This window comes from Pangasianodon hypophthalmus, chromosome 11, assembly GCF_027358585.1.
Source record: "Pangasianodon hypophthalmus isolate fPanHyp1 chromosome 11, fPanHyp1.pri, whole genome shotgun sequence".
Lineage (NCBI taxonomy): Eukaryota > Metazoa > Chordata > Actinopteri > Siluriformes > Pangasiidae > Pangasianodon > Pangasianodon hypophthalmus.
Window position 1 is genome coordinate 26,737,064 of NC_069720.1, and position 21,895 is coordinate 26,758,958.

Genomic DNA, 21,895 nt, shown 5'->3' on the forward strand with positions numbered 1-21,895 from the left:
TTTTCAATGTCCTTTTCTGGTATGAAAAATAATACTACACTTAGTACTGTCAAAGCTTGGGTTACTAGGAATGGGAATTCATAGAATATGAATTCTGTGTTACATAAATGCTATACCATATGCATATATTATAGAATAGTAATCTAGTGTTGCAAGGAGAGGCAACATTCCGGGAAAAAATACACAAAAGATTCTGTATTAATATAAACAGAAATGTACACAATCAATAATGACACTATCCATTAAAAGACTATTTTAACCACAATCAAATAATGCTTATTTCATATATTTAACAAAATAACTATGTGAATATAATGTTGTAGAATTTCCAAGAGACAAGTTAGTTCTTATTATCTTGTTATCACTTGCATCATAGCTGCAATAAAACAGTCGTTAACTCTCACTCTTAAAAAACATTACGATTATGTGGAGCATCTGCAGTACAAGTCCCTGTGTAAGAGCTGTTACTATAGAAACAAGTTAATATAAACCTGTTGTTGTGTTACAGTCAGATCTACTATCCAAGCCAAACAGTTATAAAAAATAATGATTTCTGACTAATCAGATTCGAGAATTGACCCTTGTTGTGGTCTACAGGTGTATGTGTGTGTACAGTTACTGAAAGTAGCCTGATGTTCTGCACAATTTGTCTGTTCTTCCCTACCACATCCAATTGTGTCAAGTGCAATATTTTAGCTGGGTACAACATCAGGGTCAGTGGTCAGCTGTGCTACAGTGACCCGTTCATCTTGGAGAGTAGGCTGAGTACATCCATTTATTTGACCAATCATGTGCCAGTGCCTCCAAACCCATGGACTCTCCCTGTCCTGTCTGTGAACCACACTGGGCAGTGAGTTGTCTATCTGCTCACAATCAGATCAACGTTGCCATAGTTGTTTGAAATTAACTGAACTACCTTCTTGTAGATCTGCCAGGCCCCAGGTACAGGCTTGCTGTGAGACAGCTAATCCGCTGTATGAGTAGTTACACAGCTCATTTTCCCACTTCAACATAGCTTGCAATTGTGTACCATGTAAAATACCACAATGGTGTTTGTTTGTCCACACTAGTACATTTTAGGAACTTTTAGGGGTTCCTGAAAATGTTGCCGTATTAGGCACACAGCTTTTATTTCAGTTGACATGCTGACTTGACTATTCTCTTGGAGGTTTTTCTAAACATTTTCCTCCAAACTGACTTTCAGTTCTAAAATTAGAGGTGCCAAAGTGCCAAAGCTAACCCAAAGGCAATGACCCTTAACTGATGTGCCAGGCTGCCTGTGTAGAAGCAGAGGAATTGGCTGTGCTCAGCAACAATAAGAATGTGGAAATATGCATCCTTGAGATCTGTGGTTATAACCCAATATATTTGTTTACAGTTTGTGTCACATCTAATACACTATATGGCCAAAAGTCTGTGGATATCTGACCATCAAACCTACAGTATATGTGGTTCTATGCCAAACTGTTGCCACTAAGTTGGAAGTGCACAGTTGAATAGAATGTCTTTGTGTGCTCTAGGGTTACAATTTCCCCTTCACTGGAACTCAGAGGCCCAAACCTGTTCCAGCATGATAATGTCCCTGTGCACAAAGCGAGCTCCATGAAGACATGGTGTATTAAGGTTGGAGTGGAAGAACTCGAGTGTCCTGCATAGAGCCCTGACCTCAACCCCACTGAACACCTTTGGGATGAAATGGAATGCTGATTGCACTCCAGGCCTCCTCACCCAACATCAGTGCCTGACCTCACTAATGCTCTTGTAGCTGAATAGAAAAATCCCCACAGCCATGCTTCAAAATCTAGAAAAAATCTTTCCCAGAAGAGTGGAAGATATTATAATAGCAAAAGGGGGACTAAATCAAGTGTCCATAAACTTTTGGCCATATAGTGTATGTGTATACAGAATGGCAGACATTTAAATCAAGTCAAATCAAGTGGGTTTTTTTTGTCATTCTTCTATATAGCTAGTATAGATCAGAACGTTGTTTCTCCAGGACCATGGTGCAGCACAAAACAGTATGCAAAACTACATGTGTACTACAAGTACACTAAACAACAGTGTGAGACGATTGCAGGACAATAAATACACAGAACACGGGCTGTAAATTGTAAACTATTTTGTAGTCAAACAGCAATAAGTATTGCAGCAATATTGGCAGCAAAAACGAGTTCCATAATAAAAGTGACTGATGCAGCTTTGTAAAGTGCAGGTGTGCATGTTTTTGAGTCATACAGAGTTAGGTGTTGAGTAATCTGACTGCCTCAGGGAAGAAACTGTTACAGAATCTGCTTATGGTGGCATAAATGCTCCTGTACCTTCTGCCAGATGGCAGGAGGGTAAAGAGTCCATGAGAGGGGTGAGAGGGGTTGTCCGCAATACTGGTGGCTTTGTGGATGCAGCGGTTGTTGTATGAGGTGTCGATGGTGGGTAGAGAGACTGATGATCTTTTCAACTGTTCTCACAATTTGCTGTAGGGTCTTGCGGTCAGAGGCTGTGCATTTCCTGTACCACACGGAGAGACAGCTGGTCAGGATGTTGTCTATCATCCTTATGTAGAAGGTGGTGAGGATGGGAGGAGGGGAGTTTGGCTCTCTTCAGCCTCAGTAGGAAGTGGAGGCGCTGCTGGGCTTTCTTGGCTAGGCAGTTGGTGTTGAGAGTCCAGGAGAGGTCCTCTGTTATGTGCACACAAAGAAACTGGGAGCTTTTGACTCTCTCCACAGTTGTTCTGTTGATATGCAGTGGTGAGTGGTCATGCAGCACAGTCATGAGTCAGCAGGGTAAACAGCAGTGGACTGAGCACACAGCCCTGGGGAGCACCGGTGTTCAGTGTGGTGGTGCTGGAGGTGGAGTTGCTGAACCTGACGGACTGGGGTCTCCCAGTCAAAAAGTCCAGAATCCAGTTGCTGAGGGAGGTGTTCAAACTCAGCAGGCTCAGCTTTATTATAAGTTTCTGTGGGACAATTGTGTTGAATGCTGAACTGAAGTCTATGAACAGCATCCTTAAATAGTTGTCCTTTTTGTCCAGGTGGGTCAGAGAAAAGTGGATGGTATCAGATATAGTGTCCTCTGTTGAGCAGTTGGGACAGTGCTGAAAAGGGTCCGGTGTGGTGGGAAGACTGCTCTTTATGTCTGTTCTTTTTTTCATGACTAGCTTCTTGAAGCACTTCATGATGATAGGTGTGAGTGCAATGGACCAGTAGTCATTCAGGCAGGACACAGATGATTTCTTCCACACGGATGATGGTGGACATCTTGAAGCACACAGAGAAAACTGCTTGGCTCAGGGAAATGTTAAAGATGTCTGCAAGCTGATCAGCACATTCCCGGAGGCCAGGTATGTTGTCAAGGCCTGCAGCTTTCCGAGTGTTAACTCTGGACAGAGTTGATGTCCTGATGTCTACTGCAGACAGACAAAGTATTTGGTCGGTGGGAGTTGGGGTGGTCTTCTCCACTGGTGTGTTGTTCTGTGCTTCGTACCATGCATACAAATCGTTCAGTGTGTCTGGGGGCAAGGCATCACCATCACAGACAAGTAGCGTAGCTTTCTAGTCTGTGATGGCCTTGCCACATGCGCTTTGCGTCCTTGGTATTTAGGAAGTGACTGTGGATTCAGTCCCTGACTTCCTGCTGGGTAATTAGCTGTAGTCTGAGTAAGAGGAGTTTATTGTTGAGGGAGCTAACATTGGAGAGGAGAATAAATGGTAGAGCCAGGCAGCTAGGATTAGCCTTTAGCCTAGCATGGATGCCTGCTCACTTACCGTGCTTCAACTGCCTTGCGCACAGTTTCTGGAACCCTCTATTCGGGCCAGCGGCATCCATCAATACTGCAGTCCCAGGGCCTGGATCATGTAGCAGCCCAAGGTCACGGAGCTCTTCCCACACTCCATTATTTATTCCTCTTGAGCTTTGTTTTCCAATGTACAGCAAAAGTTGGCGATGATAGACATGTTCACCAGTGCTTCTGATGTGCATCTCTGGTAAAAGTTCCCCAATTGGTGTAGACTACACATAACATGCACCACATTTGTGGACCCGAAGTGGCTGCTGCATGCTACCAAGGATTCTGTCTCTGTTTTTGGAATCAGAAAATATCTTGGAGAAAAAACTGTGAGGCTTTCTGGTCCATGTAGTATCCATCTAGTCCTTCTACTAGTGACTACAATTTCACAGTCAGTATAGCCAGTTGGCTTCAGTGTTGTACCTGTATGGGGCAGACACCTGTTTTTGGCAGTGTTCAACGGTGAAACCGTAAATGGTGCCCTGTGGACAGTGAGGTCAGTAGCCACTGCTCTGTTGTTATCAAGTTATCAAGTTTTGCTCTAGTTACAGAGGCGAGAACCATCCCACCACAGGACCTGTGATTTATGAACTGCTGCCAAGATCCCCGGGCAGTTTTGGTAAATCATGCCTTAGAGACTTGATTACGCCTTGTCCTAGCATGAAACCACCTTTGTGGTTGGCCCCACCATGATACCTGCTGCACCCTGCGTGGCTCCTTCCATCACTGTTGCAGTCTTTGAAACCCAGCTCCAGCACAGACAGAGTGTCTAAGAGCAGCCTGTTTGTTCATGTTTTGTTCTCATCTCAAAAAAAGGAGGTGATGATTTAATGCTTCCAGGGCCTGTGCACCAAAGACCGATCCCGGTACCAATGGCAGCTGATGCAGCATGTTTTGACCAGGTTCTGACAGTGATTTTGGCATTTGAGCCAGCCAAACTTGTCAACTAATCTGCTTTAACAGCACCAGTGATTTGGCCGTGGCTCCCATAGCTTGAAGTTCTCTTTGTTTTGTTTTTTTTGTTTTTTTGTTTTTTTGTTTTTGCTGCAGGCATTATTTCTTTAAGGGCCAGTAGCAAGTGTGGCATTGGAAATACAACTTACACTCACCAGTGTATCATATGCTTTGAATGCTGGCGCATCTGTCAAAAAAAATTGGTACTTTGTGGAATAGCTCAGCCATTTGCATGGGTGAATATACGACAAGTGCCTATTCCATTTTGTGGTATATTCACCCATGCAAATGGCTGAGCTATTCCACAAAGTACCAGTACCAGTCTTAACACCAGACTATAGGGCATTCAGTGCCACTGCTGTGCTGTGCCTATGCTTTTCACTCCAATCTTCAGTTTGCTTCAATATCGAGCTACCTTTACTTCCTAGCGGGCTCTGCAGCCATATCTGCTGTTTGCTTCAACCCACTGCCAAAGGAAGCTGATGAACAGACAGCAGCATTTTCATAGCCTGCCACTTTTGCCTGTCACAAATGGCATTATGCTGTAGTTAGGTCAGAGCTCTGTAAGTGTGTCGCAGATGTTCAGGTCCCAAACAATTAGGTCATGTCCATTGTCCAGCAAGGCAGAACAAACAACTTCCATTCTGCCCTGAAATACACAAAAGGCTGTGTATTCCCACAGGTTTCAATAATTTGCATAAGCTATAATTTCATGGATTTTAATATTGGATAAATTAGGAGATATGCATCTCCAGCCCCCACACTTCTACATGTCAATTAATGAGTCTTTACAACTGTGGAGAAATTAGTAGTAATAGTAGTCATAGTAGTCAAATACTAGATTTTAACAGTAACAAGATTAGCAAAAGTCACAGAATTATGAGAGTCTTGAATCCACCTCCTCCTCGACAAGACAAGAACTAGAAATAGGATGAGAGGAGAAAGAATATAAAACCCATCTGCAGCATGTTAATTATACTCTAACACAAAAATGGCAATCATTTAATGCTGAAATAACCTTTACGTAAAGTGATTTTAAGAATCACACCCACCAAGGGGGGAAAAGAAAAAAAGACCTGTTTTCTTACTGATAGCGGTTCAAAAAATTTAATTTTCTTCCCTGTTTAACTTTCTTGGTGTTTTTCTGAGTTATCATTACATAATTACATTTGCAGGTACGGTGTAAAGTAATCTAAATAATATTCGCCTGGCTGCTTTCCCCAGTTGTGGCTTCTCTATAAATTATACTTTATAGCATCATTCACTGCAGCATGAGTCTGCACCAATAACGACTCTAATCACTGAAGATGGTGCTGGATTTATGAAAACAGGAATTAGAGGTTCGTGTGACTCAAATGTCAATTGTTTATTTTTGTTTACTAAGGTGCTACTGCTCATCAGTGCAGGTTTTATTGACTGGGTTTATTATGCAGGGTATTGATCTTTTTTTTTTTTTTTTTAATGCCTGTGCATGAACACATATTGGGGGACACAGTGGCTTAGTGGTTAGCTCATTTACCTCGCGCCTCCAGGGTTGGGGGTTCAATTCCCACCTGCGTTTGCGGAGATGGCATTTTCTCCCCATGCTTCGGGGGTTTCCTCCGGGTACTCTGGTTTCCTCCACAATCCAAAGACATGTGTTGTCTAAATGGTCTGTAGTGTGTGTGTGATTATTCCCTGTGATGGATTGGTGTTGTGCCCCGAGTCCCCTGGGATAGGCTCCAGGCTCCCTGCAATAAGAATAAACAAAATTGTTTAAATAACTTGTTTTAAAAGCATGTTGATAAATGCAAGATGAAAATAAATTAATTATATTAAAAAAAACACAGGAAAGAAAATAATTTCTGCACCTCATCTCATCCTGAAAGCTGCAGTCTCTTTTCAACCATGGCCTTTCAGCCAGAGTTCATTGTGGCTGGCAGGGTTTGCCAGGGCATCATGGTGGGCTGCCAGATTTTGTAATTAATTCTGTTATAAGACTTCTACAATGCACAGCAGGATAAGGAAAAACTCCTCTAATTGCTGCTACCTTTGTGAGAACAGAACCATTATGAGTAAGTAGGTCAACTACTGCAGTGATCTATCTTTTCATCGAGAAGTGTTTCACCGCTCAGCCTACAAAAACACCGCTAAAACCAGACAATCCATTTTCTCCATATCCATCCATTTTACACTCTCCTTCTCCACTCTCAATCTGCACACTTGGAGAGACAGACACCTGTCTGTCCAGTTTCCTCACCCTCAGACGTAGCACAGTGTAGTAGTAATGTGAATGTAGTTTCAGTCTGAGCACTATATATATGTGTGTGTGTGTGTGTGTGTGTGTGTGTATATGTATATGTTAACATAGTAGTTGCACATTCACTTTTATTTTCGAGACAGTTCATCTGCATCAAGCTGGAAACTCTCAAAGGACAAAGCTGTCAGTAGACATGTCCACATTCAGCTAATTGAAAGACCCATGAGCTGCCTAGACAGCAATTCTGGCAGAGGTTTTTCCTCTATTAATCAAATCAAATGAGGAGAAATTACAGCCTCCATCACTCACTTGCCCAAACAGGAACGCACTTATCAGAGAAGCCAACACAAAGCTCAATAGCTTAGCACTGGTTTTATAAATAAGAGTGGCAGTTAAAGGTCAGACTCTAATTTAAGCTAGTCTAGATTGTAAAAGACCTAGAGACGTGTAATTATGTCAACTTTTGGTCAGACAGCAACTCGTGCTGCGAATCTACAGGGAAAGTGTGGAGAGGACGTGGTGGTATGTGGATGGATCTGAAATTTTCTGAACTAAAGCATAAATGGGACTGAATGCAAAATCATTGCAAGCCACTTTATGCCTTTGATGAGTAGAAGAACAAACCAGCAATGCAATCAGATATCAGACATGAACTTGGCAATGCAGAGACAATGAACGCAGTGACAAAACAGTGTTTCCTCTGTCACTGGGATGCTTTTTTTGGCTGTTATCTCGCTTACACTATGTAAATGTTTTCCATGCCTATTGGTGTAAATGCATAAATATAAATATAAAATTGTCCATGCTCTCTGGGTAGGAGGGCCAAACTCTCTCTCTCTCGCCTGTCAATCACAGTGACACTAGCCAATTGTGCTTGGCTCTGAGCTCATGTATGTGGAAGAGGGCAGATAACGCTTTTCTCCAAGTGTCACACTGCCCTGTGATGCAGCAGTTTGAAAAGAAATATTCTGGTTTATTTTTATATTCTGTCAAAGAAAATAGTTCCCAAAGAAGTCACAGCTGGATAGAGAGTTGTTTGTTGCAAGAATTGGAAATTTTATGTGGTGAACAAGACAAATGGAGTGATACACACAGTGACATGTACCAGTGCTGTTATACTAAATCTCAGCACTCTTGGAACCCCAGTTGTCCAATCAAACATATTCACACAACTCTAGAATGCACCATATATACAGTCAGCAGAAATATTGGCACCCTTGGTAATATACTTGTTCCCCTCTATCTCTGTATGGTACAAATGAAGTAAATAAATCCTACGCGGAGGATTTCAAAGGGAGGACGCTCAACACAGCCATTATTAAGGTCGAAACTATTACTTTAAAATGCTCTTCCAGTATTGTGATTATATTAAGGGACAAGAGGGATGGACACGTCACTTCCAAAAGACTTTGCTATATATTTACTCTGAATGGAAAAATGGCTGCAGGGTCAAGTTCAAATCATATTAATGTTACAATAATGGTAAAACAGTAAAACTGTACTATCGCCATAGTATTTAAACAAATGATTTCTCGTCTGTTCATTACGCAGCCTTCTAAAGACATGATCGCTTCAGATTGAGCTGCACTCTCGCTGATTCACTGTAAATGAACTGGCACCATATTGCCAAGACATAAAGATGGTTTAATGTTTAAGTTCTTTCTCTTTCTGTTAGAGTATTTTTCTCACGTGTCCTAATTTATTATGCTGTTTATTACAAGAAAGCTGAAGATATTTATCAGTGAGGCATTATAATGGCAATTTTATTCTGTGCTTTATCTTCGTATTGGGAAGTGATCATCCGTTTTTCCCCACAGCCATCTCTCGTTTTATTTCTTTGATGATTTTCACAGTATCCAACACCGTGTCCATGTGTTTTCCTTCAAGAGTTCCAAGTCAAAGCATTGAAAATGTCTGCATTTGCTTCATTCCATGTGCATCATTCTGATTTTTCTCTCTCTCTCTCGCACGCTCTTGTGTGTGTAGCAGGGAGAGGTGGGGTGTGTATCTCTCTTGTGTCCTGTCCTACTGTGTAATCACTCGACCATGTTGGAGGGGGAGTGTTGTCCTCGCTGCATTCCTGACCCCTGTGTCGACGACATTGAGACCTCTGACCCCAGGCAGACATGTCACGACCCCGACGGCGTCACACGCCTCAGCGGCGCCATGTGGAGCGATCGCAATGCACCATGCACCACCTGCACATGCAAGGTACACGCACACTTTACCACTGCTCTACCACTCCAACACACTGGAGCTTTCACTCAAATGTAGGCGTAGCCTCGTGCAATTTATGATGTAACAATATTGTCTATAACTGTACCTCAGCTGCAGGTATTTCAGGATTCAGCATGCTTACTAATTTTTGATAATTACAATAAAAAAATATACTAGGCCAATAATTAACTACCTAATTAACACTAGCGACTTTCATACACTGCTTATCATGTTAGCTAGCTAAATTTAACAATAAATAAATAAATGTCTATCTACGAAAGATATGATTCATAAATAGTTACATATCGCAAATACAAATATGTTTTCTCGTCTGTTCATTATGTTCATTAATGTTATGTGATTTTCACGTAGCCTTCGAGGTAACAGATGATATTGAGTACAGCAATGATAATGAGCTGCTAAATAAAACTGATTAGTGTTCTGGGAGTGCAGTTGCAGGCCAGCCATTATAAACAGTCAATACAACAAGATTGACTTGGATAGAGTGCATGTTTTACAGCATGCCGAATAAAGCTGATGGATGATTAGCATTTTTATTTTGTGGTGTGTTGTGGCTGATAAATAACATCACACTCTGGTCTCCTGCAGAACGGGAAAATCTGCTGCTCGGTCGATTTGGACTGCATCCAGAATGATTAAACGTGTCGCCTTTTCATCGCCAAGCTTTTTTTATTTTTCTCTCCGCGTGGACCAGACAGATTTTCAGAAGTCTTACAAGAAATATATAATGCTGTTTTTTTTTTCCTTCTGGATCCCACCTGTGGCACTGACATTCGTTTGCTGTACAACTGTACAACGACATTCTGGGTTTATGGCTTCTTCTTCTCAGCAGCATTTAGAAAAAAAGGACAAATGCACCATGCAATACTGTACACACTACTGTATTCCCCGGATGATAAGTTGCTCCTGAGTGTAAGACACAACACTTCTCCGTTTGTTTGCTTAAAGGGAAAAAAATATATATTGACTCTAAAATCAACTCTAGAAAGTGTAGAATAGTTTTTCTCCCGTTAGTGTTGCTGTAGTTCAGCACTGTAATGTTTCCTGAGCTGAGACTCCTGTTCATAATCCCTCCTTAATTCTTTAACGTTACAATAATGTTCATTTCCTCTAGCGTGCCTGTGTGTGTGTGTGTGTGTGTGGTTCACAAAGATCTATTGTGTGATCAAATGGAACTGAGGACTTTTTTGTTTGTTTGTTTGTTTGTTTTTTAATATATATGTAATGTATAGATATATAATTTGTGCATTTGCCTGCTTGTAATATGTCACATCACTGTACAAGCTACAAACTGCAAAAAAAAAAAAAAAAAAGGGTCTTTTCGCTTGAAAAACACTATTTAACCCGCCCACATTATCTCAAAGCTTCTTCTTGGATGTCACTTCAGCACCAATATTACCTCCTCGTTCCTCATTTACAAAGCTCCGCCCAAATGTATTTGTTTTTTTCCCCCACTGTCTGGGATTTCTGCAGCACACGGGACCTTTGCTGAATTTACAGGAGACTCAGTGAACTCGCTCTGACTTAAAATCTGTGTGTGTATATATATTTGTGTGTGTGTGTGTGTGTGTCCTAAAATCAGGACTGAGCCCTCTGGACCTCAACAAGCACCGGGCTATGAAATGTTAATGCGATTTGTAAAGTAGCTTGTAGATCATCTTGTCTGAAATTTAAATATATATATATATATATATATATATATATATATATATATATATATATATATATATATATATAAGAAAGAAAAGATTACATAAAAAAACATTCCCCGTACATGTTTGCGATGTACTGGATGATTTCTGAAGAGTGCCGCACAATTTGGCAATTTTTTTCTGCGGAGATTAAAAAAAAAAAAGTGTAAGCATATTTAAAACTTTTGTTGTTGTTGTTTGTTTGTTTATATCATTTTTTCATTTTGAAAAAGATTTGAGGGATTTTAAACATTAGCATATCATCTACTGATCATCCAGAGCGGATTAAAGGTGTCTCGCTCAGAATTTCACATGATTAAAATATGGTCGAACTTGTCTGTTTGTTCGACTGATTTAGAAGAAAGAATATTCTTTCAGGTTTTTTTTCCCCTTGTCTTCATCCCTTTGTCTTTGATTCCTGATGTAGTTTCTGGAATCCTTACGAAAGAGCCCAGCGAGTTAGTTATATAGGTAATGTTTATCTACTAATGGAGTGTAATGCTGCCTTGTTTAATATTTACATTTAGCTTCTGCAGCCCCTTGGTGTAACACTAGCCAATAAGCTATATCTGTCTTTGGTTGGTTCCCTGGCCAGGACTCGAACCCGGGCCACAGCGGTGAGAGCGCCAAGGCCTAACAACTAGTCCTCCAGGGATAAGCTATAGTTAATACCTGTTTTAATTGCGCTCATAACTAGATAGCTAGTTACCCATACAGCATGTAACCTTATGATTTGGATTGAAATAAAAATTAATAGAATTTGCATTATAACAAGGGGCTGCTGTGTGAACAAGCTAGCTAAACATTTTTTTTAAGTATTAAAGCTAGCTGGTTAGCGTTACACCAAGGGGTGGTCACTGGAGAAGCTAGTTTATTAGTTAGTAACAAACACTAAGCTGCTGTTACACCAAGTGGCAATGCAATAGTTAAACACTACCTACATATATGCAAGACTATTTGGCCTTTCATGGTCAGGCGTGGTGAATAAATGAAATTAAAACCTAAATGTTGCTCATTCGGCCCTTTAAAGAACACCTTGTTTGGATTTTTATGATTCTTCTCATTATCAAGTGTCATTTTGTTCAGTCAGCACGTTCTGTTCATTAAAAAGTCACTGACCCAATTCATTAAAACAGGTCAATGAAAAAAAAAAATCAAGGCTTTGGAAGTGTTTTGAAAGTAAGAAAAGCAACATCACCCCGTCAACCCATAATGCACTGCAAGCATACATTATTTCGAAAACAAGACAATAGCAAGTAGAAAGTTTTGTCATATTCAAATGACTGTAATATAATGAGGTATGAAGGACCTCTCAAGCTTTATATTCTTCTGTCATTTACGTTATGTTACTTCATATCGGAATAGCTGTTTAGCATTGTAATTAGCTAACGATACGCTACGACAGTTCAAATGTTCTGACATCCCTTTTTCTTGTGTCTAAGAAAAACACTAGTGTTTATGAATAATAAAAATATATATATAAAGTAGCTAGCTATTAAGCTAGTTAGCTATTTACAGCCACTTGGTGTAAAACTAGCCAGCTAGCTACTATCTAGCTGGCTGTATAAGTTAGCAGAAGCAGACAGCCCTTCATTATAATGCTAGCTAGCTTGTTGAGAGCAAGCTAACACAAGCTAGCTAGCATCATTTAGGCCTATATAATTTCTTCTAAAATGTTCTCAGAATGCTACTGAATGTCTGTTCTGTATTATATTTGTCTTCAGTGACTTTGTGGAACATCCTTCAGAAAGAGGCTCTATGAAATGAGATTTATTATTTATTCATCCGCTTTTGTAAATACAGTATAAAGCTTCAGATTCTGTAAAGAAAAGAACTACTGTGTGGATGTGTTCCTTCACTGTATAATTGTTATAAATTGTTTTTGATTTATTCCACTGAGGACACCATTTTGTTTCATTTTACTGCCTTAACAAACAGATCAGAGAAAGAGGTTACTGCTAACAGGGTCTGGCTACCAATTAGCATAAAGTTGTGCTAATTGCTAGCCGCTAGTGTATAACTATTTGCAAGGCTGGAGGTGAAATTTAATTTTTTTTGTTTTTGTTTTTTCTTTCTGTAGTGATATGAGGCCAATGTGTGATCTTTATAGTGATAACATTAATATTGGAAATGGTGTAGAAAACCATTGTGTATACTACACAACCCCCCCCCCCCCCCCCCCTTTTTTTTTTTTTTCTTTTTTCAGACACATTCCTGCTCTGTGCTCCAGTACAGTTTAACACACTATTTGAAGTGTGTATCTTCGACATCAGTGGCCACACACAGCTCACTCTGTACAGCAGCATCAGCTAGATGAGTAAAGTAACACAAGTCCATCAGAGATCACATGTGATTGTGAGGATTTCATTTCTTTCTGCTGGCCATTTTGATAACTGCATCAGAACCTGAGCTATGCCTTCTGGGTAAGTTTGGCTGCTCACATCTATAGTGATGCCAACACACTTGACTTGAGATGATGGAGTAAGAGATAGAAGTGATGGATTCAGCAGAATGGACACAAAACAAGGATGTGTTTAAAATCAGTACCGGAACACACAATGCGCAATGTGACTGTTCACTCTTTACGGTTATTAATATTTATTATCATATGGTCTACTGTAAATGCATTGTCTGCACATGACTTCAACATTGTGTAGCATTTTTAAAAAAAACTTAAATTTCCAGTGGCTGCTCTCTGCACAAATTGTCAGTTTGAATAAAACACAAGACATGGCGAACAGTGTGAGCAGTGATCTGCTTTTTTTTTTTTTTTTTTTTTTTTTTTTATAAAACATTTTATTTACAATACAACCCATTCCCCTGACTGTAAATCATGAAATAATATTGTTGCTCCAACGTTCTTCCACTTCACTCTAAACTGGTAGTTATACACTATACATAAACTGAATGCGAGTGCTTCCATCATGACTCAGAAATTTAATCTAGAATTCGTGAGCAAGACAGCGGTGCAGTGCTCGAGCCGTCTGAGAGCGGTGGAGATCTATGTGTTTGCTTCAGACAACATTTGGAAAATGTTCTTTCATCCCCTTTTTCTGTTGCACTAGTAAACAGAAGCAGATGGAGGGATAAAGAAGGATTACTAAGGATTAGTGACAGGACTTTTATCAGTGTTGCGCATTAGGAAATAGGGCAGTATGACTGATAATCAGAAGGTGAATAGATCAAATGCATTTTGATGTCAATCAAATCATTCTGAATTCAACAGTACAGTACACTCAAACTTTTTCTCCCCAATTATTTCCATGAGACAAAGGATGTAGAGCAAAATGACCTATTATTATTATTATTATTATTATTATTATTATTCTCACTTGGCATCATTTGGTGCCGTCCTACACCTGCCAGTTAGGATCGCTGACTAAATTGAAAAGAGAAATTTGTGTTTTGTTGCTTCTTTTTTCATTGAATGATGATCCCTGTGAGTCACAACATGAAGGCCTTGTCTCTAAACACTCACAGTAATTCTATGGAGTGATTTAATTGTATGATACTGTAGATATTGCTATGTCTCCTCCTAGCCATCACACAAACATTCAACATGAAAGGAAACCAAATACCACGTGAGAGCAGTTCTCAGCATGACTAAATATTAGATGAGAATTGTTAAAAAGTACCTCCACCCTGGATTGCTCTTATTCTCCACTCTTTCTGCATATGTGAATGTAAAGTTAATGTGAACGTTACAGACACATGAGCATATTTCATTCATATTCATATACTTGTGAAATGCAACCCAGTGACGGAAACGTCAACCAAATCCAAAATGGCTTCCTATAGTACACTACAGTGTATGGAGCCGTTTGCAATCCAGCTTGTGTTTTAGCTGCTGCACTTTCGACTGTGCGAAAAACCTCACCATGGTGTTAAACTACTCCGATAAAACTGAAAGGAAGTAGAAATACTTAAGTTTAAGTTAGAAATAAGTTAGAAATACTTAATTAATACGTTTCCTACTACGATTTAAGCTGGTATTTTATTTGACTTTTGAACTATTTTGAACTATTAACACAAAATTGTATTAAATAGCTGTGTTAGTTAAAAACACAACAACAAACACTGCATTCAGTAATACCGGCTGCTATCTCCCACTTCACTCTCATTTAATGCTAAAATAATTTCTACACCTCTGCACACAGACACTTACTGCACTAAACACACACATTTACACAATTAGAATACACTCTTTAGCTTGTCAAAATGCATGCACAAACACACACACAATCCAAAACACACATGCATATGTTTTTTTCAACACATTCTTTTTTTTAACCTAGAAGGGCACATACATCCCAGAACACACATATCCATCATTCTGGTCAAATTAAGTACACAAAAGAGCTCACTATAAGCATGCAATCAGTTCTCAGCAACACACACACTCACACTCATACACACAAATGCTGCTGTGATGTGGCCATGTGTCCTGGACCGTAAATATGGCTTGGTCTGATAAGATAACGCGTAAAGAGACAGTAATAAACTCCAGCTGGGGAGGAGCGTGAGTAAAGAGTAATGAAGCATTATGTGAGGAAAGAGAAGGCAATCGTGACACAGAGAGGGGGGACGCCGGGTGAACGTGTGTGTCATCCACTGATAACATCCCTTTCGTCTTTTGATGAGGACAATGAGGCTCTAAAATGAATCTCACCTTCAGGTGCCAAATGGACAACACACACACACACACACACACACAAAGCAAACGGAATTGACATATTTTAATATGTAGTGAACGTAAATTCATTTGAACTGATTAAAAAACAAAAACCAGTCAATCTCCATATATATAATAGCTATGAAGGCTGATAATGTCATAGAGCAGATTTATACAAGTGAAGTCTGTTTTCAATATGTCATGTTCATGGCTCTGAAATGCTTTTTTTTTTTCTTTCTTTTGCCCAGTATAGAAAAAGCATTGGCTTTATTAGATGTTATAATGAAGAGCTGCTATGTAGCAAATGAGGTACGTGATCTAAGTAACCCTGGAAATATAAGGTTACAAATGCAAGGCATGTATTAGAGAAAAATGCCTCAGGTACTTCAACATTTCAATGAAATTAGAGCCATTTTTTTTTCTTTTAAATCTCATTTCCTTTTTTCCCCAGAATTAATGCAAAGTACATTCATTTGTGGAGCAACAGAAACTGGCACTCTGACCCTCGAAATGTCTTCCCCAGCAATGTGGTAGTGTACATTTTTGAAAATGCAAAAATTATGCTAATGTAAAATGTCCAAAAAAAAAATTCCACTATTAACATCCATGTGTGTGTGTGTGTGTGCGCACATTTGTGTGGGTCTGTGCGAGAAAAGCCCATAAGGAAAGCAAACCGTAGCCATATTTGCCAAACACCCTCTTCCTTTCTCTTGTCCAATTCTTAGCCTCGCTCTGCTTCTCCAACCATAGAGCTTCTTAATCTGCCTTCTGAGCATTCAAAAATGAAATAAAATTAAAAGATCACCCTGCATCTTAGTACTGCTGCTTGCTGTGGCATGAATTCAAGCCAACAAATCTAATTTCAGCATTGCACATAGAACTTATCTTCTACGCTAATGACTGGAAAATATAACTCCCAGGACTGAGGGTCCTACAGCTGTGTCTTGAGAAAAGGGCCCTTAACCCTCAAGTGCTCAGCTGTGTGCATGAATTGTGCAGAATGTCTAAATAATTGAATAATCAGATGATGTTGAATTATTTTTTAATTACTAATATATACTAATACATAATATGCTAATATACTAATATACAACCTTGCATGAATATGGTTTGAATAAAAAATATATATAATTAACATGTAGTATGAATTTTAGCTTTGGTATTTTGACCACTAACATCACTTATCTATATTTGTTGAATAATACTGTGTTGAACAAGCTAATAATTATGGACAAGAAATCTAGAAATTCAATAATATTAAATGATATCACATTGACATTGGACATGGACATTGGCAAATGTCTAAATCCAAATTTGGAATCTGTTGCTGTTAACTCTCAATATGAAGCCCAAAGACATGTCACTGCCAGTGAAGCAAGCCATCGTTAGCCTGAAAAATCAAAACAAACCCATCAGAGAGACAGCATGAACTTTAATTATGGCCAAATCAACTATTTGGTACATTCTTAAAAAGAAAGAACGCACTAGTGAGCTCAGGAACACCAAAAGGCCCTGAAGACCACAGAAAACAACTGTGGGGGATGACAAGAATTCTTTCTGTGATGAAGAAAAACCCCTTCACAACAGCCGGCCAGATCACGAACACCCTCCAGGAGGTAGAGGTATCTGTGTCAAAGTCAACAATCAATAGAAGAGTTCACCAGGGTGAATACAGAGGGTTTTACAAAGACTTTATTTCCTACACCACTCACCTGATTTGGATGAAAATATCCTGAAATTAAAGATGAAAGTCGTTTGCAGTTTGAGCTCATATTCAGCTTATGGGTTTATGTTGGGTTTTTGTTGGGCATTTATGAATGTAGGTACTGACCCACATCTGGGATGAATTTTAAAGTAGGTCATTTCAAGCCAAACAAAACTGAAGTGTTAAGTGGCTTTTAGAGAATATTGAGCATAAAAATTGGTGGAAAGCAGCAGCATCAACATGCAGTTTGACATTTTCTGACCTTTAGCTGCATTATCAGTGATTGCAGGATCAGCAGAGCCACAGCAGGACACACACACACTCAAAGTTGGCCTGGAATAGACTTATCCTAAAAACTGTTTTAACTGGCATAATAGTCTGTTTTGTAATAATAACATATCTCTATATAGATATTGTCTTCTAGGTATGGTATAACATACCTAGTTTTAAAATAAGAATAACTCAACAACAATGTGGTATAATTAAGAGTCAGTAATTTCCTTGCTCATGGGTTCTCATGGGTGCTTCTGAGCCTTTTTATGCCCTTAGAATAAATGAAATCTGCAGCAACCTGGCGTCAAGTCGAAACTTTCATCAGCTTTGGGAAACACACATTTTTAAAGATCTCCAACACTTGGTGCAGTTTTAAAATCAAGAATTATGGGTACTAGAGGAATTGCATATTAGAAATGGCCCAACATAGAGGAGTTATAAAGAAAGGGACAGAGAAATGATTTCAAACAAAGACAGTGAGGAAGTTAAATCTCGCTCAGAGGCCAGGAGCTGATACACAACATACATAGGTATAACTGAAATACACTGTAGTGGAGGCAGTTCAACACTGAGAAGGAAAACACACACAACGTAACTAATTCATTCATTGAAAACAAGAGCAAATACAGCAAGTGTTCCTTTAAAGACAAACAGATAGACAGATAGACAGAAAGACAGATAGATATTAAATTATGTGAAGTGAAATACACTTTAAAATTTAATCATCCACACCCAAACTGAAAAGCCCACATTCCAGCCTCAGGAAAAGTCGTTTCCTCTTTCTCTTGAATAAGGAGAAGTTAAAGGGTTATTTTTTTTTTAGTTGAAAAAGGTTCAAAAAACACTTTTGAGCTGCGTGAACTTGTCTCTAAGGCAAAGACTTAGAAAAAGAAGCAAAATGCAACTTGCTTTTCCAACGTCTGCTGGTCTCCAGCTCACTGTTATGAGAACAGACTTAGAAACACTCTCGCTCTCTCTCTTCCAAACATGAAGAGTCCTTCTGGCTTCAGTATAATGATATAGTAGTGTAATAGTAAGAATTGCTTTTAATAGTGTGTTAAAGGGGCTACATTGTGAAGCTTTTTTGGTGATTTTCTATAAAGAGGTACAGCAAAAGTAAGAAATTACTATTTCTACGTACTATTTTTTAGATGCTGTTCAAAAATGCATATAATGTACTTCACTACGATTGGCCCATTGTTTTCAATCGGTGTATAGCTACATTCACATAGCTACATAGCTGCGTACATCATTCTAAATAGTAGCGTAGTTCATCAAATGAAGTGCCATACTAATTAGTACACTAGTATGGGTTTTGGGACGTATCCACAGCTAATCCATAGCTACTATTTACAATGATGTACGCAGCTATGTAGCTATGTGAATGTAGCTATACACTGATTGAGAACAATGAGCCAATCGCAGTGATATATAACATATGCATTTTTGAACAGCCAAACATCTAAAAAATAGGAAGTAGAAATAGTAATTTCTTACTTAACATGACAAGTGAATATGACAAGTGCATATATGTGGCCAATTGCCATATAAATCCCTTCATTTGTTCCTCAAACATTACTGGCTGCTGAGTGGACAGACTTTATATTCCTTCACTTTGTATTGCACTTTTAAAGGAGTGTGAACAATGCCCATTGACCGCTGTTCCTGACATGTTTTTATCACAGCTGAAGTAGGAACGAGTGCACTAATTACCAAAGAGGCGATGCTCCTTTCTTAAGTAGAGGTGATCCAGTTCAAACGCTTGCTCCTTTGCTGAGTGATGCTCAATCATCAAATATTATAATTACAACAAGAGGAAGCAGAAGGCTGCAAAAACAGGTAAAGAGAAAAATCAACGGCAAAGAAGTGCACTTTGAATAAAACAGATTTTGTGGTAAGAGAGTATTTAAAAAGGACATGACCTTTCTCAATAATTCATGAGCCAGTCAAAAAACGGCTTAACGGGACAAATTAATGAGCAAGTGTACTGCATGTTGCAACATGTTGTATGTTAATCATGCAGGGTTACTCAGGGTCACGTTCTAGAGACAGTTAAGAAATGAAGCGGAGATAAACAGGAAGAGGGCTGGGATTTACACTCACTGGTCATTTAATTAGACCTACCAGTCAGGTACGCTTTGGAGTTTTACAATTAGTGAAGCCAGACCAGGGTTCGAATAAAGTTTCAGCAAAAAACGTTCAAACTGCTGTTCCAGCAGTCTTGTCTTGCATTTATTATATTCGTGTTCATAATTGTGCTTGTGGATTGGATTCTTTGGGTAAAATTTAATTAAATTATAGATGATCTGATAATCGTATTTGTCACTACCCTTACCTATCTACTGGTGACAGGAAGTCTGATGTTCTTGTCATATTTTTCTCTCTTTTGCTTCCATGTGCCTCCCTCCCTGTGTGTAATGTCAGTCAGAGTGTGACATTGCCCTTATGCACTGTGCAGATATAATGTGCAGTGTGCTAGCCTGGAGAAAAGTCTACTCTTCTGTTTTCCTAAAATATTTCACCCATGACATGTGGAGCAATCATATGCACAAATATACATGGCAACATACACTACACTTACAGAAAGATGACAAATTAAAGGGAAAAGTAGTGTCTCTGTTATGCTGCCATTTTGGGTCCACTTGTCCCCGTAGAAGCAAAACACACTGCAAGATTGTTATCCTGATAAGAGTGATCTGTACAACTTCTCCAATTAGAAAAAAAGCAAGGCTGCTCTAACACAAAGCTGTAGCCACTATAACAAAAACAGCATGTGGTGCACAAGTTATATCATAGCTATCACAAAACAAGAATACAAAGGCGAACAAACTAGTTTTCAGAGGTGTGTGTGTGTGTCAGATGTGGGTGGAGGATAGAAATATCTGACAGTTTTGACCTTTTGGGGACATTTGATGGTGAAATAGATAAATATGTCAAGCAAAAAATATTAATAAATAAATAAATAAATAAATAAAAGACCAGGGTTATGAGTTCGGCAGTTCTGAAAAAGTAAATATATCCATCTATTTTCTGTAACATTTATCCTACATAGTGTTGCAGGGAGCCTGAAGACTATCCCAGGGGACTTGGGGCAGAAGGCAGGGGACACCCTGGACAGGGTGCCAATCCATCACAGGGAACAATCACACACTACAGACAATTTAGAGATGCCAATCAGCCTACAATGCATGTCTTTGGACTGGGGAGGAAACCCCCAAAGCACAGAGAGAACATGCAAACTCCACATACACACAGGGCAGAGGCGGGAATCAAACCCCCAACCCTGGAGGTGTGAAGCCACCGTGCCTCCTAAGTATTTAAGAATATATTTGAGTAGGTGTTCTGCTTGAATCTGCTTGCTGCTGTACAGCTAGTTTTGCAGCTACTCTTCTAATGATATATTCAAATTTTTTCCAAGTGAAAAATTCAGCTAATCAGTTTGTCTTTGGGGGTTTGTCTGTACCCCCAATCCTGGGTATGTGATATGGCAGTGGTTGCATCAGCAATTAATCTCCTGCACAATAGACCACTAAACAGTGGCGAGAGTGAAAAGAGAAAAACCCTCGGCTATGGGTTCAGTGCACAAACACTTCCAGCTTCTTCAGAGTACTGCTCCTGCATTTCCAGTTCTTTCACTACACTAGCAATAGCAGTATTCTACAGTTAGTGTCTGCAAGAACTACCAAAGATGAATGTCAATGAAATTTATCAGATACGGTGGCTTGCAAAAGTATTCAATCCCCCTGGAATTGATCAGATTTGAAAATCAAAAACTGAAAAGTGCAGCTTGGATAAGTATTCAACCCCCAGCTTCCAGAAGCTCCAGATGAAACATATTGTCTTAACAAGGACACAACTGACTTTTAATTGGGCTTCATCTGTGAAATAATAAAAAAAGCCCATGCTGCAACTCCCATTTTCTGAGCATAAACCACCTCCGTTGAATTATCAATGAAGAGACTGTCAGTCTAAAGCCAAGAAGTGAAAATGAAGAACTTAGAAGGAGCATTCTAAGGAAGTTAAAGATACGGTAATAGAATTTCATAACTTCAGAATAGGGTGTAAAATTATACCTAAGAAGTTGGACATCCCAGTAAGCTGCATCACACCACCCAAGCACTACCTAGACAAGGCCCTCCATCAAAACTCTGCACAATAACAAGACAGAAACTGGTGAGGGAATCTACCGTGAGGCCAACAGTCACTCTGAAGGAGTTACGGAGTGCAGCTGTTGAGAGTGGAGTGGGGGTGCACTAGACAACCATTTCTAGAGCTCTGCTTATTTGAAGACTGTATGGGAGGATGGTTAGAAAGGAACCATTGCTCAAGAAGGAAGCTATAT

The 21,895-nt window shown here is 39.4% G+C and overlaps 1 protein-coding gene across 3 annotated transcripts in view; it reads left to right on the forward strand.

Moving 5' to 3' along the window:
* The window catches only part of LOC113523924 (protein kinase C-binding protein NELL1), a 170,922-nt gene extending 160,054 nt beyond the window's left edge, over nt 1-10,868 (forward strand). For all 3 annotated transcript variants that reach the window (XM_034308508.2, XM_053238169.1, XM_034308509.2), the window contains 2 exons: nt 8,961-9,185; nt 9,801-10,868. In XM_034308508.2, coding sequence (XP_034164399.2) covers nt 8,961-9,185; nt 9,801-9,851 — 276 coding nt within the window. In that variant the 3' untranslated portion in view covers nt 9,852-10,868. The remainder of the gene's footprint in view (nt 1-8,960; nt 9,186-9,800) is intronic.
* Nucleotides 10,869-21,895: the final 11,027 nt, after the last annotated feature.